The 18,034-nt window shown below is 31.6% G+C and overlaps 2 protein-coding genes across 2 annotated transcripts; one reads left to right on the top strand and one right to left on the bottom strand.

The window, feature by feature from the left end:
- The first annotated feature begins 2,422 nt into the window (after positions 1–2,422).
- On the top strand, positions 2,423–3,076 carry LOC149229642 (oligopeptide transporter 1-like). The gene is made up of 2 exons (XM_089375885.1): positions 2,423–2,502; positions 2,598–3,076. The coding sequence occupies exons 1-2, from the start codon at positions 2,466–2,468 to the stop codon at positions 2,891–2,893; spliced, it is 333 nt and encodes a 110-aa protein (XP_089232011.1). The 5' UTR covers positions 2,423–2,465; the 3' UTR covers positions 2,894–3,076.
- Positions 3,077–16,124: 13,048 nt separating this feature from the next.
- Positions 16,125–17,612, bottom strand: LOC149229641 (putative UPF0481 protein At3g02645). The gene has a single exon (XM_089381084.1). It carries the CDS (start codon positions 17,610–17,612, stop codon positions 16,125–16,127), a length of 1,488 nt encoding a protein of 495 aa, XP_089237210.1.
- Between the last annotated feature and the right edge of the window lie 422 nt (positions 17,613–18,034).

Below are 18,034 nucleotides of genomic sequence, written 5' to 3'. Positions count from 1 at the left end.
TTATTTCTTCCATGGTTCAGTCCCTTTAACGTGTATATTTTCCGCGATCATAGGTATAGATTGGTAAGCAGTAAGGGGAAAATCTATTTCCAAAAAATATATATATGGATGGGTGAAATTACACAAACTTACAGTGTGCAATCTGCGCTGTCCAATCTGATGATGCTCGAACTTCTGGGATATCGTTGGCAAAGGGGGAAGTTATTTTCACCTGAACTGACTGAATTCAAGGCTTCATCTAGGTCGATTGAGAAAGTTCAGCAGGTTAGAAAGAATTCGTTCCATGGCGGTTTTCTTCAACTAGTGCCCCTTCTCTTGTGCGCCGTGCTCCGCTTGAAGAAGCTTAACAAGGGCTTGACGAGGGCTTGCCGAAAGAGTGGCTGCTGTGGGAACTCCGGCCAAGTAGGTCAGTGAAAGGGTTTTCCCTTCTCTTTCATGACCAAGAAGTCTGAGTCACCACTCCTTCTTTATTGAAACGGGATTCCTATTCCGTAGTTGCGCCCTACTCTCCAAAGACGTCAGCTCGTACTCGAGCCCATACGAGGTATGCTTGTCTTACTCAAGCGAGTCACTTATCCATATTCTTTCTCTCATCCCAGTTGCCAGGTCGGTCTTCCATCCTTCATCTAATAACCTTATTCTTATATCGTATGAGGGTAACTTCTTGCAGCTAGCAAGGACTCTTATGAGCAAATGCAGAAGGAGGAATAAGGCATACTACTATCAGACTGAAAGCTAAGCACTTATAGTTGTCAGTAGTCCGTACGGAAAGAAAGAACTGATAGCAAGTAGTGAAGTAGGCAAGAAAGCAAGCACGGAATTACGAGTGGTTCTGATCCGGGATGAAAGAAGCCATAGAGTAAGGTAGGCAAGAAAGCACCAAGCAAGGGGCTTGCGCTTCCTGCGGATGACTGCAACATTGAATTGATGTTCCCCCTGATGACTGCGACTGCGAAACTTGCCCAATTTCTGCTGTTTCCTTAATTGTCTGAGCAGAATGCTGCATGCTGTTATTATTTTTCTCTACCAGTCATGGCAGCCTACCTCTCTGTAACAGGTGATGGACAGCAGCCTTCCCAATGTTCAGGCACGTGTCTCTAAGGAGGTGAAACAAAGAATTTCATGGACGGAACTCAGCTTATCCTTCTCTCTTGAGCAAGAGGCATAATTTTTTGGGGGCGGTTTATTTTATTTTATTATGCTATTCAAACTATCGAAGATTATGCTGTAATGCATGCAGGCTGGGGGGGTATTCAGAAAGGTGGCCACGGTCTTTTTGTTCCATCAGTCGAACTATCCAAGATTATGCAAAACAGATGTAACACATGCAGGGAGGGTCTTCCGAATGATGGCCACGGTCCTTTTGTTCCATTAGGACACCGGTATTTTTTTAATTATAATTTTAAAAGACTCTTATAATATTTTATTAATATATCTTGGCATTGATTTCAGTTTTCACGAACGCCACATGTGACAGATCTATTATGCAAGATCCATTAATCTTGTTCACAGTGCATAATGACGGGGAAGATAATTCGATAAACTTGGGGTTTTTAAGAAAACCTCTTTCGTGTTAGTTTATTGTCTTTAAACAGGCCTACCCTCTTAGTTGATTTTAATAATTAATTTAAGTTTCATTTTTCTGTTGCAACAAGGATCACTTGTACCTGGATTTTTACTGTCTGCTTTAGGTTCGGCTGTAGACTAACGGCTCCGTTACACAACATTGCGCTAACTTCATTGAAGAAATTACTATGGATGGTTGCTCAAGGTTAAGGATATGGTAGCTGGAAATTTGTTTTGCAATTGGAAGTGAAACACTTAACAGATCTTATTTTAGAATATTCTACCAATCTACGATTTAATTAAATTAATCTGTCATAAAGCAGCTATGAAATTCTGGTAAAACTATTATTGTGCAACGTCAATAAGAAACTATAAAATTGAGATAAAAGTATATTGTCAAACGTCCTCGACTCCGGATTATAGATTCTGGAATATCTCAAACTTGAAGAAAGATCAATTGTTTTCAAAATATGCAATACACATATGGGTACCGAAGAAGGTAGCCTTTAGTCTAATACCAGCAATGGCAATTTAGTCTCTGAGCATGCATGCCCTGGTACCTGACTAACTATGTCCAAATATGGTCCTGTCATGTTCTGGTTCTCCATCTAGCAAACTGTGTATAGGTCTTGAAAACTCAAATCCACGAGCCTGCAACTAAGAAATCAGGGGTAAACCAAAAACAAATGAAACTCAAATCAGGAGATTAAAACACATACAATAGAAGCAAAACAGAGCAAGGCTTTACATGATGAATCAGGGCATAACAAAACAAGATTTATCAAGATATGTCGGGATATGTGCCCTTACCAAATTTTCCAGACAGGTAGATATTTTGATTTAGGGATCGAGCAAGCAGAGGGTCGACTGATATTCTGATCCATTCATGTTCAACTGCCATGGAATCCTCTAACTCACCTGATTCGATAACTCCTCGTAAGCCTGCTTATTCAATTTACAAAACCTTTAACTTCAATTATTAGACACGCTTGTTAAGGCATGTGATGCAACTTCTATTGGCTGTGGTGCAGTTCTGGAATCTGAACAGAGTACATTGTTCAGTTTCCGAAAGCATTCGGAGTATCTATCTACTTGTAAACAAGATCAAGGATCATATTATTCTAATGGTCAAGAGGATCACGAGGAAGCTGAAAATGGTGAAGAAGCTAATTCGCCAATTGAGCAAGTTGCCCTCACAGTACCCACAACCGATGATCGTTCTCTTCCAGTGTTTACATTCAGGGTGTGGGTGCTCGGATTGCTTTCATGCATTACTCTGTCGTTTCTCAACCAGTTCTTCTCATACAGAAGAGAAAAGCGAAGGTAGGAGCACCACGCCCATCGGCATCATAGCTATCCGCCGTTAACTCGTTTGCAAACAGTTTTCACGTGTTCTGTGCAAAAGTGTTCGGATGTTCAAAAAAGCTAGCTTCATTCACCCAGGTGCTTGAGGGTTCCCTCCATGGATGATGGTAGTACTATCTTTGTGGTCGCTTTGAAAGCCATCTGAGCCAGCTGCTATGGTATCCTATGCAGTTGCCTTTAAGTTTTGGAAAAGACCTAAAGTTCAACTTGATGCAGGGACTTGCTGCCTGGCAGCTTCCCTTGTTTTGTTCATGTTGTTTCTCTCGAGAATTAAAGTGAACATGAAGATATGAGTTCTATCTTAGGTTTCGTTGCATATGAGTTGTATGTTTCGATGTAGTTTTTTATAAATGAAATTAGTAGATGAAGTTTTTTATAAATGAAATTAGTAAAGGGAATTTTAGATTAAGGTCAATTTTAATGTTGGATGGAAAAATAATCTACGAATTTATCAAAATTTCAAGAAAATCTGTTTTAAAATATTATTTATTAACTAATAATCACTCAATATAGAAATTATGGATTACATGCATTAATAATTGTGCTGAGAATGGCTTAAAACTTCATCCACTATATTATTATTATTATTATTATTTTGATATTGCTTTGTCCATCATATTATTATCTTTTATTATTGCTTTATTTCTTAACCTAATGCCAGTGCAGGTTCGAAATACCACCATATTATTATCTTTTGTTATTGCTTTATTTCTTAACCTAATGCCAATGCACATTCTAAATACTTCTTGCATATAGTTGCTTATATTGTTGGCAAGTTGAGAATTCACAAGCCTTGAACTGATGTGTTTTAGATGTTAGTAGGAAAAATGGGGCATAATCACTCAACTACAACCAACAACTTAGACTTTAGAGGAATTAATGACACAAACTAGAATAATTTTTCTGTGGCCTATTTTATCTCACCAACAATATCAAGAATCACGCAAAATAACACAAAAGCCATTGTAATAGTTCATCGCCCATCTTTCACAAACAAAACAAGAATTATAATAAGAAATATATCATTGGTGAGTCACAGACATGGTTTCTTTCACAAACAAAACAAGAATTATAATAATAAATATATCATTGATGAGTCACACACATGGTTTCTCAAAACTGACAATGCTATGGAAATGTTTAATTATTGTAAATGTCTTTCGTAAATGTGATGGTGCTTTTCAAATATAAGGTCAATGGCCTCAATACACATCTCTTAAGGCCCTTCCGTGACTAGCACACCAGTGTCAAAGAAACCCTGGAGTATGCATTCACACTATGTAAAATTAAACGGGGTGAAATGTTCACATGTAGAATTGTGAAAATTTTGGTTATTATTTTGAAATTCTATATTTAAAATTAAACTGGGTATAAGATTTAAAGTTTTTTTTATTACAAGTTTTTTGTTCATGTAAAATTTTAATAAAAGTGAATATTTGCTTGTCATTGTTATGGTGCATGTAATTAAATTTATTTAGTTATTTGTATTTTATAAATAAAAATTTATTATTATTTGTATTATTAAAAGTTTTTTTCCAAAAAAATGATGTAGTTGATTTCAAATTTTAAAATTTAATTACGAGTTTATTTTTTGCTTTAATTTTCAGGGGATAATTTTCTCAAATGGTGTATCTTTACCTTTTTTAAACTATTACTAATAATAAATATCTTCTTTTATAACTTTTAATTTCAACAAGAAGGCAGAGAACACAGCCCGTGGGACATCAAATTCCAGGCGAACCTGAAAATATCGAAACACAGTTATTCGTTTTTAAAGGCTGGTGAAACGTCCGTCCCTTCCGGAAGAATAGTTGAACGAAAAGCGCGAAGTGTGAGAGAATGTGTAACTTTTTACGTTGATAGCATTGCGAGAATGATAAATTCATTGATTAAAGAGAGACCAATTATTTATGGTTATCAATGTTTTGTTTCTTTGAGAGTAGGGTCAATGTTGTGCCGTAAGGGGAGATATGGTGACCACTGACACACGATAAAGCTTTACTCCCATCTTCTTTAATTTAAATATTTTAATTATAATTTATTAACAATTATGATTTTTTTAAATAAGAAAATTCATTAATACAAAGTATTTTGTAAGAGTAAATAAACCAGTTTGACTATGCTATGTTTTTTAATTTTTTGGGATTTTAATACAGAAAATATGATTGTGATTTTTTATTATTCTTTACAAAATAAATCAGTTTGACTATGCTATGTTATTTATTTTTTTTGGTATTTTAATCCAAAAAAAATTATAATTGTGATTTTTTATTATTTTTTATAAAATACACCAGTTTGATTACGCTATGTTTTTTAATTTTTATGGGATTTTAATTAAAAAAATATATACTTGTAATTTTTTATTATTCAAAATGAAGTTTGACTGATTAAAAAGTTTAAATTTATTATTTCGAGAAATATAAAATTTATATAAAAATATTATTGAAAAAAATTAAAAAAATGTAATAATTAAGTAACATAAAAGTTTAAATAAATTATTTCATTTGATATGGTTTTTTTTAATAGCGATGATATTATATTTTCATTTTTAAATAATACACATTAATAATTATTTAAAATTTATCTTTTTACTATTTAAAAATAAACTATAATAATTTTTTTCACATCTTGATTAAAAACTTATATTTTATGTAGAAATAAATTAAAATAAAGGAACAAAAATTATGAGGCAGTTATAAAGATTTTAATCATTTTTTTTGGCTATACTTTTATTTTGATATTAAGTTTAAAGTGAAAGTGAAGAAGATAGGGGAGAAATTTTATAAAGTTGTTTCCAATATTTTGGAATGGTATAATTTTTTTTAAAGATTATTCTATTTTGATATTGAATTTAAAGTGAAAGTGAAGAAGATAGGGGAGATTTTATAAAGTTGTGATTTTTTATTATTCTTTACAAAATAAACCATTATTCTTTACAAAATAAACCAGTTTGACTATGCTATGTTATTTATTTTTTTGGTATTTTAATCCCAAAAAAATTATAAGTGTGATTTTTTATTATTTTTTACAAAATACACCGGTTTGACTACGCCATGTTTTTAAATTTTTATGGGATTTTAATTAAAAATATATATACTTGTAATTTTTTATTATTCAAAATGAAGTTTGAACTGATTAAAAAGTTTAAACTTATTATTTCGAGAAATATAAAATTTATATAAAAATATTATTGAAAAGATTAAAAAAATTTAATAATTAAATAACATAAAAATTTAAATAAATTATTTCATTTGATATGGTTTTTTTTAATAGTGATGATCTTATATTTTCATTTTTAAATAATACACATTAATAATTATTTAATATTTATCTTTTTACTATTTAAAAATAAATTATAATAATTTTTTTTTATATTTTTCACATCTTGATTAAAAACTTATATTTTATGTAGAAATAAATTAAAATAAAGGAACAAAAATTATGAGGCAGCTATAAAGATTTTAATAATTTTTTTTGGCTGTACTTTTATTTTGATATTGAGTTTAAAGTGAAAGTGGAGAAGATAGGGGAGAAATTTTATAAAGTTGTTTCCAATATTTTGGAATGGTATAATTTTTTTTAAAGATTATTCTATTTTGATATTGAATTTAAAGTGAAAGTGGAGAAGATAGGGGAGAAATTTTATAAAGTTGTTTCCAATATTTTGGAATGGTATAATGATTTTTTAAAGATTATTCTATTTTATTACATTATAAGATTGAAAAAAATATTATTATTATTATTATTATTATTATTATTATAAAAATTAAACATAATTTATATATTTTTAATTATTTATTAAATCAAATATTATATTATATATTTATTTTATTTTAAAAAAGAAAAGAAAAGAAAAAATAAGTAAATATTTATTTTTTATTATTAGATTTAATTAACTGATTTTTTTGTTATTATGAAAATCCTAAATTTTATTATATTTTAATAACCAATTAATAAAAATAAATTTAAAAAATTTACATTATTATATGTTTTTAAATATTAAATAATTAATTGTGGAGAAGAAATATTTTAAATTAGTTAAAAATAAATATCACCACTTTAACATTAAATGATATTATATCAACTTAACTGTATATGATATAAAGTATTATAATTTGTGATTCTAAAATAAATTGACATTTTTTTTGGATAAGTTTAGCAGGATTACATTTTAACATGTATAATATATTATTTCAATTTTAATAGGGAAATGAATTAATGAAAATACAATATAACTAGATTCTTACTAAAAATATTAATTTTTAATATATATATATATATATATATATATATATATATATATATATATAATTAATTAATTAATTAATTTTTACATAAAACTTAAATACAAATAACAATTCTACATATTATATTTACTTTTAATTAGATATATTAAAAATAGTTGGAAAAATAATTATTATTTTTCTAAATTTAAATTTAAAAAATACTTTATTATAATACCTTTACACCTTATTATTAAATTTAAACGATACCACAAGAATCAAAACATACGTATTCTTATTCATTAAATTAATATTATACATTCTTATAAATATATAAGTTTTCCAATAAAAATATATATTATATATTTTCATTGACGTTGCAACATTAAAAAAATATATAAGCAAATTATAACATACATATTGTACATGCATTATTTATTTATAATTTCATTTAATTGCAGCCCTTGATTTTTCAAAAAATAGCTTTTGCGAAGATTCGAGAGACATGTCTCTTTATGATGATGGGAAGTTAGCGTGTCAAATTGTGGGATTGAGGGGTGGCAGACACCAATGATGAAGGGCAGGGCATCAAATACGGCTTTATCTCCACCGCTCCTGCAATAAACATCATCTTCTCCCGTCACTCATGTCACCACCCTCACCTGATGTCATTTGGTACTAAGAATGCGATATATTTGATCTATTTTAGTTTTAATAGTTTTAATAAGTTATTATGTCAAGTGGTATTTAAAATAATTTAACGATGGAGATGTTGTAATGTAATGTAATATTTTGTTTAATATTTAATTTAATTAAATTATATAAAAATTAGTTAAAAGTAAAATAAAATAAATAATATTTATTTTAATACGGAATGTATAAGTATTGAGAGATCAAATATCTAGAAGGAAGGATCAAATATCTTGTTGTGACACTTTTAAATATTTAGAGGGATCGAATATCTTATTGCTACACTCTAGAGTCTAATATGGTAAAGATGTTATAATATCATGTCTGTTTAACATAGAGATTGCCAGAAATCACCTCAGAAATGACCTCGAATCTCCTCAGAGTTCCCAGGTAGCAGCAACTAGTGGGATTCGATCGCCACACCACGCAGCTGTCGGCAATGATAACAACAATAATCACCGCACGATTGAGATTGAGATCGATTGATTGATATTTCGGGGTGTGATCGAATCCCGTTGTGTTTTCTGGAAATGGAAAGAGAATCCTTCAAATCTTTTGAAAAGCCAAAGGATCAGATTTTTATATGAACTGGTTTTATGAATTATTATTAGTGATCGCGACACCAACGGTGACTCAACTCCATCATCAATAGAAGTTAAAATGTGTGTTTATCGGAACCCGTCAGCGATGACGACGCTTCTTCCGTTGCAATAATAAATCTATTATTATTTAGCCAGCTCATATCCGTACAGAGAGAGAATTAGTAAAAGTGAAATATCTAGAGAGAAAATAATCTGAGGCGACTTTTTTGCCGGGGGAGGCTATCAGTGGCTGTCACTTCATTGTGTTCACAAACGGGAACGCGGTGTCGCAGAAACCGCCTTCCACTTTCAACAGAAAAATAACGACTCTATCATGGTGGTGGTGGACAAACTAAGTAAGTCAGTACATTTTATACCGGTGCAATCTACTTACAGAGCTGCGCAGATCGCCCATATTTTCATGCGAAATATATTTAAGCTGCATGGGTTACCAAAAGGCGCTTACCAAAATATATTTAAACTGTGTTGTAGAGGACAGGCAGTAAGGAAAAGAAAAGGGGCTTACTATGTCTGGTGATGATCAGATGGTAAGGGCGTAGAGCGCGTGCAACTTGTAAAACACTGTTAGTCTTTGAGCAAACTAGGGGAAGATTGGTCTCGAAAGACAATCTCGTGGTCGAGTGGTTGACTAGCTACAATGAACAGAGGTGACCTCTTCCTTTGGGATCACTTACAGGAAACAACACAGGTATGAGGCACTAAACTGAAACTAGAAATGTTTATTCCTGTGAGATACAGTTCTTCCTAGGATTATAAAAGAAACAGTGAGAACAGGTATTTTCTATATAATTAGGATCTGGATTCTAGAAGGGTAATAGTAGCGGTAAGCTGTCAAGAAGAGGGTTGATCTGAGTTAGAGTTTTACATTTAACCGTTTCTAGTTTAGGCAATTTTCTTTGGGTTGGAAACTGAGACATGTATAGTTAAACACTGGCATAATCAATAATTGTTAAGGGTTGGCAGAGTGACTCTGTGGTGAGTTGAACATTCTAAACAGTGAGAACAGGTATTTTCTATATAATTAGGATCTGGATTCTAGAAGGGTAATAGTAGTCGTAAGCTGTCAAGAAGAGGGTTGATCTGAGTTAGAGTTTTACATTTAACCGTTTCTGGTTTAGGCAATTTTCTTTAGGTTGGAAACTGAGACATGTATAGTTAAACACTAGCATAATCAATAATGTTTAAGGGTTGGCAGAGTGACTATGTGGTGAGTTGAACATTCTAATTATATTAATATGTTTCATGCATTTAGAGAATGAAAGAAAATAAAACCTCAGGAAGACATTTCAGAATTAGGCTATCTGTTCTCAGGATCAATAGTAAACCATACTGTGGAAACACCATGCAAATATTAAACAGACATGAGAATACGAAAGAGAACAGAACTTATTCTTACGCAGAACTAAATTCCAGTACTAATTTTGATGACATGCAACACGCTAAGGCTGAGCATTTCTTTAACCAAAAAAAATAATAAAGCAGAGAAAGCCATCGGTCGTGTCGTTTGTGAGCGGCGAGCAACCTTAAGATATCACCAACCAAATGCGAAGCTTATCGCAAGTTCATCAAGTTTTGCAGGGTTGTTTCTCCTATTGTATTAAAGATTGGGTTAGAAACACTATGGGTGCAGCAGGATGTCCGCTCCCTGAGCGGCGTTTGAACTGCGAGTGAACCCAAGAAACCCTGGGGTTTGAAGCAAGACTGTGTTCCACCTTCAACGGACTTTGTTCGCCTTTTTAATGATACACTGCAAGTTGCAACAATGACGTGGACACTGAAGAAAATATAAATATAATAAGGATGTGCTGAGCTATGGTAAGGTCTATGTCAGCGAAATTATTTAATTTGGTAAAATAAGATATATATATATATATATATATATATATATATATATATATATATATTAATTTTGGTTTATGATTTTTGTAACGTTCCAGCTGAATTGATTTATATTTTGATTATTATTTAATTTGGTAAAATAAAATATATACCTATTTTAATTAATTTTGGTTTATGATTTTTGTAATGTTTTAGCTTGAAGTGATTTATATTTTGATTATTTTTTATTATAAAAATTGATGATATAATTATGTGTGAGATTATATGTTTTATTGTTTAAATTGTATTTTTAGTTACGTAAATAATTTTAATGGTGTAGGTTAACAAATAGATGAAATGGTTTATGGGGTCTCTGTTAAGGCACTCTTTGATATGAAGTCAAGTGCAATTCTTTGATCTGGATGACATATTGGACATGATGAAGATGTAGTCCTGCCAAGCTTACAAAAAAAGCAAATAGATGAAATGATTTTCTTGATAAGAATCAAACAATACAATTTGTTATGAGATGGTGATTTTTTACTGTTGAAAATATACTTTTGAATGCATAAATGATTCAGCACACTGAAAAATCTTTGAGGCATTTAATTTTTGCAAATTAAAGTAATCTTTTTTAAAAATATGTACCCAATTTTAAATAAAATTGACCAAGAAAATATTATTTTGTCTATTAAAATTATATAAACTACATCAACCTTCAAAATATTTAACTTGTATAAAAAACATATGACTAAAAGCTATAGTTCTGTGTGAATTAGTATAATTTCAGCCCATGAAAAATCCAAATTGGTAATTTTCCTAATTGTTTTACTTTTTTCTACAATTTCTATAACACTAAGGTCAATATTTTTTTGGGATTTATAAGCAAAATTAAGAGCGATTCCAATATAGGTGTCGACGCTTATAGGCGAATTAAAAAGCATGAATAATAAAATAAAGGATGAAGTTGTGCACCGAGAGATTTAAAACAAATTATACAATAATGAAAATAAGTATATAAACCTTCGCATCACATAATAATATGTGAGACAGAAATCTATGACAGATTAAAAGCTTCCCTGTAATAATGGAAATAGCTATATACCTGTGTTACAACAAAGGTAAAGGAAATGAAGATGCTCAACCTTGACCTCGGGCATTACAAAACATACATGAAATATATATATATATATATATGGTGGATAATAGAAAAGATACACAGAGTGGCCAATCTAGCATGTCAAATAGAGTGGTCAATTTAAAAGCTGAAATGGTTGATTACAAACTAAGGAAGAGGAGGAGCAGGAGTATGGTGTGAGCTTTATTAACGTGCATTAACCCACTAAAGCATGTTTCTCTATTGTGAGGGCCACATAGACACAACGTATGAATAAAGGGTCGTTCATAGACACAACGTATGAACAAAGGGTCATTCCATACATAAATTTGGGTCGTAGAGGCTAAAAGGCCATCCATTGATTTGTGTAGTCGTGAAGCACCGGAAGCGAGGGCCAAGAGGCCATTTAGCCAAAGGTTCTCCATCTATTGTGGGAGGTAAGATGATGGCGCCCGTATTTATCAGATCTGCGCAGCAAAGGTTGATCCTTATTTGGAGTAAGCGGATTGAATGCATCACAAAATCTAGCCATTCGAATGTTCATATGTTCTGGTGAAATTATTAGTGGTTAATGTTATATCATTTGTCCATTGTTGGATTGGCGTAGTGGGTTGCCATAGTCAAATAAATTTTGATGCCGTTGCATTATAGTCCATTGTATGGTTTTATAGCAGTTTATTAAATGCTTATCATAATTACAATTAAAATTAAAATAAAATAAAAAGGTTGGGTGTTAAAGAGTTGAATATTTTCTTTCTATTCTACCATATTTTGTCTCAGGAATCTTACTGTAGGTAATCCCTCAAAACCATTTCATTAGATGAGGAATATGATGATTAGAGGGATAACTGATATTGGTAGAATGGGCAACTGAGTTAAACCCCTTTGTTTATATTTGGTAGGAGAGAGGAGGAGTAACAAAAACCATCACAAACATGTTGTACATTTCTTTTGATATCAATAAGGTAGCTAAACATAAATTTATGTTTTTAAACACTTTGAAAAACTATCAATTTTTTTTTATGAAAAAAACAATAATCGTCCTAGATTGCTATGGTCACAGTTTCTTATTATATTTTTGAAAATAATAACAATAATAATGTCTCAACTTTATTTTATGTAATAAAAAAAGTTAAATGTAAAATTAATTAATTTTTACATAAAACTTAAATACAAATAACAATTCTACATATTATATTTGCTTTTAATTAGATATATTAAAAATAGTTGGAAAAATAATTATTATTTTTCTAAATTTAAATTTAAAAAATACTTTATTATAATACCTTAAAACCTTATTATTAAATTTAAACGATACCACAAAAATCAAAACATACGTATTCTTATTCATATAAAATATCAAATTATTTTTCATAAAATTAATATTATACATTCTTATAAATATATAATTTTTCCAATAAAAATATATATATATTATATATTTTTATAATTTTTCTAATAAAAATATATATATTATATATTTTTATAATTTTTCCAATAAAAATATATATATTATATATTTTCATTGACGTTGCAACATTAAAAAATTAAATAAGCAAATTATAACCTACCAAAACCTTTCTGTACGAGGGTGGTCCACAGGTAAATGTAAATCGCAGGCCTTGCTTTTTCAAAAAGGTCGATTTTGCGAAGATTCGAGAGACAAAATACAGCAACTGAATACAGCAAAAACATCTTTGATGAGGGGAAGTTAGCGTGTTAAATTGTGGGATTGAGGAGTGGCAGACACCAATGTTAGCGTGTCAACATCTCCACCGCTCCTGCAATAAACATCCTCTTCTCCCTTCACTGATGTCACCACCCTCACCTCAGCTTCATCTTTTCCCTTCAAGAATGCAGGATATATTTGATCTATTTTAATTTTAATTAATTTTAATAAGTTATTGTGTCAAGTCGTATTTTTAATTTAATGGTGGAGATGTTGTAATGTAATGTTTTGTTTAATATTTAATTTGATTAAATCATATAAAAATTAGTTAAAAATAAAATAAAATAAATAATATTTATTTTAATTGGGAATTTATAAGTATTGAGAGGGATCAAATATCTAGAGAGAAGGATCAAATATCTTGTTGTGACACTTTTAAATATCTAGAGGGATCGAATATTTTGTTGCTACACTCTAGAGTCTAGTATGGTAGAGATGTTATAATGTCATGTCTGTTTAACATTTAGATTGTGTCAAATTACATAAAAATTAATGAAAAATTAAATTAAATTAAACTAAAAAAACATAAAATTAATAATTATATTTATAATTAATAATTAAGCCAACCTTAATCCATCTTAACTTTGACTTTACAAAGCCTAGAGGGATCAAATATTTTGAGATGCAAACCTCTTTTAGAGTGAAAAGAGATTTGATCCCTCTCGGCCCTTGGTAGATCCAGAGTTAAGATAGATCTAGGTTGATGGATTTTATAAGTTGCATCAATTTAGGGTTGAAAGTATGCTTTAGAATTACATTTGTTTCGTTTAAAAGTTGTTTTCTTGGGATTTAACGAAATAGGTTAATGGCCTAAGACCTAGAGGCATTTGGTAGGGGTGAAAGCCCATCCCCATATAAATTACAAGTGAGCATAGCTTTCTTTCAATAACATTAAGAAGTGACTTTTTTCAATAACATCAATCAATAACACTGCAAATGAACATAGTAGTCAATAATATCGAATCCCGTTGTGTTTTCTGGAATTGAATTGAGGAACGCAAAAGAGAATCCTTCAAATCTTTTGAAAAGCCAAAGGATCAGATTTTTATATGAACTGGTTTTGAATTATTATATAATAATTCAAATCTTTTGAATTATTTTTATATGAACTGGTTTTGAATTTTTATATAATAATTCAAATCTTTTGAATTATTATCAGTGATCGCGACACCAACGGTGACTCAACTCCATCATCAATAGAAGTTAAAATGTGTGTTTATCGGAACCCGTCAAAGTTAGCTTCTTTCGTTGCAATAATAAATCTATTATTATTTAGCCAGCTCATATCATATCCTATCCGTACAGAGAGATAATTAGTAAAAGTGAAATATCTAGAGAGATAAAATAATCTGAGGCGATTTTTTTGGGTAATAGCTAACGAACCTGCCATAGGGCATTAAATGCCCGCTTAGCTGCATATTCAATGTCCGTTTATTCCTTAAGCCTATAACATACCGCGGTTATTTTTTTTTATTTATCAACACACCAAGCGTGTGTGTTATCGACTTAAGGAGTATGCAGTTAAACAGACATTTAATACCCTATGACAGGCTAGTTAGACATTGCGAATCTTTTGTCGAGGGAGGCTGTCAGTGGCTATCGCTTCGTTGTGTTCACAAACGGTGACCACCTTCCACCTTCAACGGACTTTGTTCGCCTTTTAAATGATACACTGCAAGTTGCAACAATGACGTGGATACTAAAGAAAATATAAATATAATAAGGATGTGCTGAGATATGGTAAGGTCTGTGTCAGCGAAATTATTTAATTTGGTAAAATAAGATATATATATTTTTAATTAATTTTCGTTTATGATTTTTGTAACGGTCCAGCCGAATTGATTTATATTTTGATTATTATTTAATCTGATAAAATAAGATATACATCTCTTTTAATTAATTTTGGTTTATAATTTCTGTAATGTTTTAGTTTAAGTGATTTATATTTTGTTTATTTTTTATTATAGAAATTGATGATATAATTATGTGTGAGATTATATGTTTTATTGTTTAAATTGTATTTTTAGTTAGTAAATAATTTTAATGGTGTAGGTTAATAAATAGATGAAATGGTTTATGGGGTCTCTGTTAAGGCACTCTTTGATATGAAGTCAGTTCAATTTTTTGATCTCGATCACATATTGGACATGATGAAGATGTAGTCCTGCCAAGCTTACAAAAACAACAAATAGATGAAATGATTTTCTTGATAAGAATCAAACAATACAATTTGTTATGAGATGGTGATTTTTTACTGTTGAAAGTATACTTTTGAATGCATAAATGATTCAGCACACTGAAAAATCTTTGAGACATTTAATTTTTGCAAATTAAAAGTAATCTTTTTTAAAAATATGTACCCAATTTTAAATAAAATTGACCCAGAAAATATTATTTTGTCTATTAAAATTATATAAACTACATCAACCTTCAAAATATTTAACTTGTATAAAAAACATAGGACTAAAAGCTATAGTTCCGTGTGAATTAGTATAATTTCAGCCCATGAAAAATCCAAATTGGTAATTTTCCTAATTGTTTACTTCTTTCTACAATTTCTATAACACTAAGGTCAATATTTTTTTGGGATTTATAAGAAAAATTAAGAGCGATTCCAATATAGGTGTCGACGCTTATAGGCGAATTAAAAAGCATGAATAATAAAATAAAGGATGAAGCTGTGCACCGAGAAATTTAAAACAAAATATACAATAATGAAAATAAGTATATAAACCTTCGCATCACATAATAATATGTGAGACAGAAATCTATGACAGATTAAAAGCTTCCCTGTAATAATGGAAATAGCTATATACCTGTGTTACAACAAAGGTAAAGGAAATGAAGATGCTCAACCTTGACCTCGGGCATTACAAAACATACATGAAATATATATATATGTGGTGGATAATAGAAAAGATACAGAGAGTGGCCAATCTAGCATGTCAAATAGAGTGGTCAATTTAAAAGCTGAAATGGCTGATTACAAACTAAGGAGGAGCAGGAGCAGGAGGTCAATGTGGATGATGGGGTGGAGTATGGTGTTCTTGGTACAAGTCACAGTAGGTCTGTATGACAGTCATGGCGAAAATCAAGAACCCAGCGGTAGGAAGTAGAAATTTCCAGCTCGATAAGTAGTCGAAAAGTCCACAAATCATCCTTTTGATTTTGGTTTTTCGATAGTTTTTGTCGAGCACATCAAACAGTCCTCTACCGAGGACGTCAGATTTAGGACCCAAGTGACCAATAAAGAAGGGCTGACCCAAGTCGTTCCACATCTTGGCTATGCATTCGTCTGTTAACATGTTGGTACGAACAGCGCGGCGGTTCATTATGACGCCAACAGCTGAGTTGGTACGAATGACACCACAATCCCGGAGGACGCGAACATCTTGAGGAGTCTGGATGAGGCAGTTCATCAAACTCACGTAACGCATCACGGCATTTCCACGGCTGGGATCGTTGAATTCCATGGCAACCAGGTTCCTAAACAACACTTCCACGTGGGTTTCCCATATATTTATCTCTGGAAGGTACAACGTACCTGAGTATTTGTCGAAACAAATCTTGTTAGATGGTTTGAATTGAATCCTGCCCTTCGCCAACTTCTCCGCGTTCAGTGCGATTTCATACCTGCGTTCAAAGGTTGCAGTGGGGAGAAAATAACTAAGCGTTATAACAGGGATCTCCAGAATGAGCTTTAAAATTTGCCATAAAGTGTTCTCCTTCTGCTCCTCACGCATTTGTAGGATTGGCGCAATGAATGCGTGCATGCAACCTAGTAAATGCTTTTCATCATTAACGATAACTGGTAATTTGCTACCATCATTACAAACGTGTGCCCAGAAAGGAGAAAGCTCCGTCCTCGTCTTCTGCAACAGTTGATCGAAATCACTTCCATCGATGTTCTCGAAAACTTTTTTGAGGACTGCCAACGGCATTTGATTCTCCAGCTTCAGAATATCACACTTTATACACTCATGAAGCGGACCTAATTCGCTGATCATGTCATTCTCTTCATGAGGCCTTAAGAAATCTAAGAGAAAGGATGAATCTACCGCCATCATCAGAGCGAAGTTCTGGGAATTCTCCGCGTCTCTACTCTCACTGGGTGGCAAGTGATAGAAACGCTCTATCTCTGCCCGCACGGGCATTTCTTCCATCATGTCAACTACAGACTTACCACGTTTGCGCAGTTCCTGCGAGAGCCTGGCCGCGGACTTCGCTTTGTACATCTCCGCTGTTGAAATTTTAAGTTGCGCACAAGAAGATTTAATATCTTTCTCCAGCCTGGAATGGTGGTAAGGCCCAATCGACAGAAACTGCGGAATATAAGCCTCTGGTTTCGTCTTCAGCAGAGGCGTGGGCACTCGCAGGATCGCATCCGCCTTTGCTCGGCCAATCCCATTACCATGTGCTTCACAATTCTCATCATCGTCCTCATGGAGCATCGCTTTAATTTGAACAACCCACTCACTACGAACCGCAACAGGTTCCGCCATAACAGTGTCCACCTCTACTTCTTTATATGTATGCATCAACCGGCAACCTGTTTTCAGACTGTATACCAAGGGACTGTATGGCAAGCGCTTCAATGCAGAATTTGGGCAATGAATATAATCCAAGTCCTTGGACAAGTGAGCCTTACTTATATTATATTACCTCAGGTCTTCTGAGCACCACAGTTCAGCTTTATTATTATATAAAAACAAATCTTATTTAATTTAATTTAGAAAAAAAAAGGCTTTTAAATAATTTGCTTTGCTAGGGTGGGAATTATTCGTAGGACCCTCTGCACGATGATTTATTGTAAAAGTATACATATTCTATTTGTTTTTGAATTTAAACTTTTAACATCCCCACATATTTAACCATAAAACTTATTTAGATGTTAACAAAGTTTTATATATAATATTAAAATGTA

Source organism: Pinus tabuliformis, chromosome J (genome assembly GCF_031772625.1).
Source record: "Pinus tabuliformis cultivar Carrire ecotype Pingquan chromosome J, CPIR1, whole genome shotgun sequence".
NCBI classification, from domain to species: domain Eukaryota; kingdom Viridiplantae; phylum Streptophyta; class Pinopsida; order Pinales; family Pinaceae; genus Pinus; species Pinus tabuliformis.
This window is presented reverse-complemented; position numbering and strand designations above follow the sequence as displayed.

What these genes read in the sequence shown, in the direction of transcription:
- LOC149229642 (XM_089375885.1), top strand. Translation starts at nt 2,466, where the DNA reads ATGGAATCCTCTAACTCACCTGATTCGATAACTCCTC. An exon ending in ACCTGATTCGATAACTCCTC is followed by an intron (nt 2,503 to 2,597) that starts GTAAGCCTGCTT and finishes GCTGTGGTGCAG; the next exon opens with TTCTGGAATCTGAACAGAGT.
- LOC149229641 (XM_089381084.1), bottom strand. Translation starts at nt 17,612, where the DNA reads ATGGCGGAACCTGTTGCGGTTCGTAGTGAGTGGGTTGTTCAAATTAAA.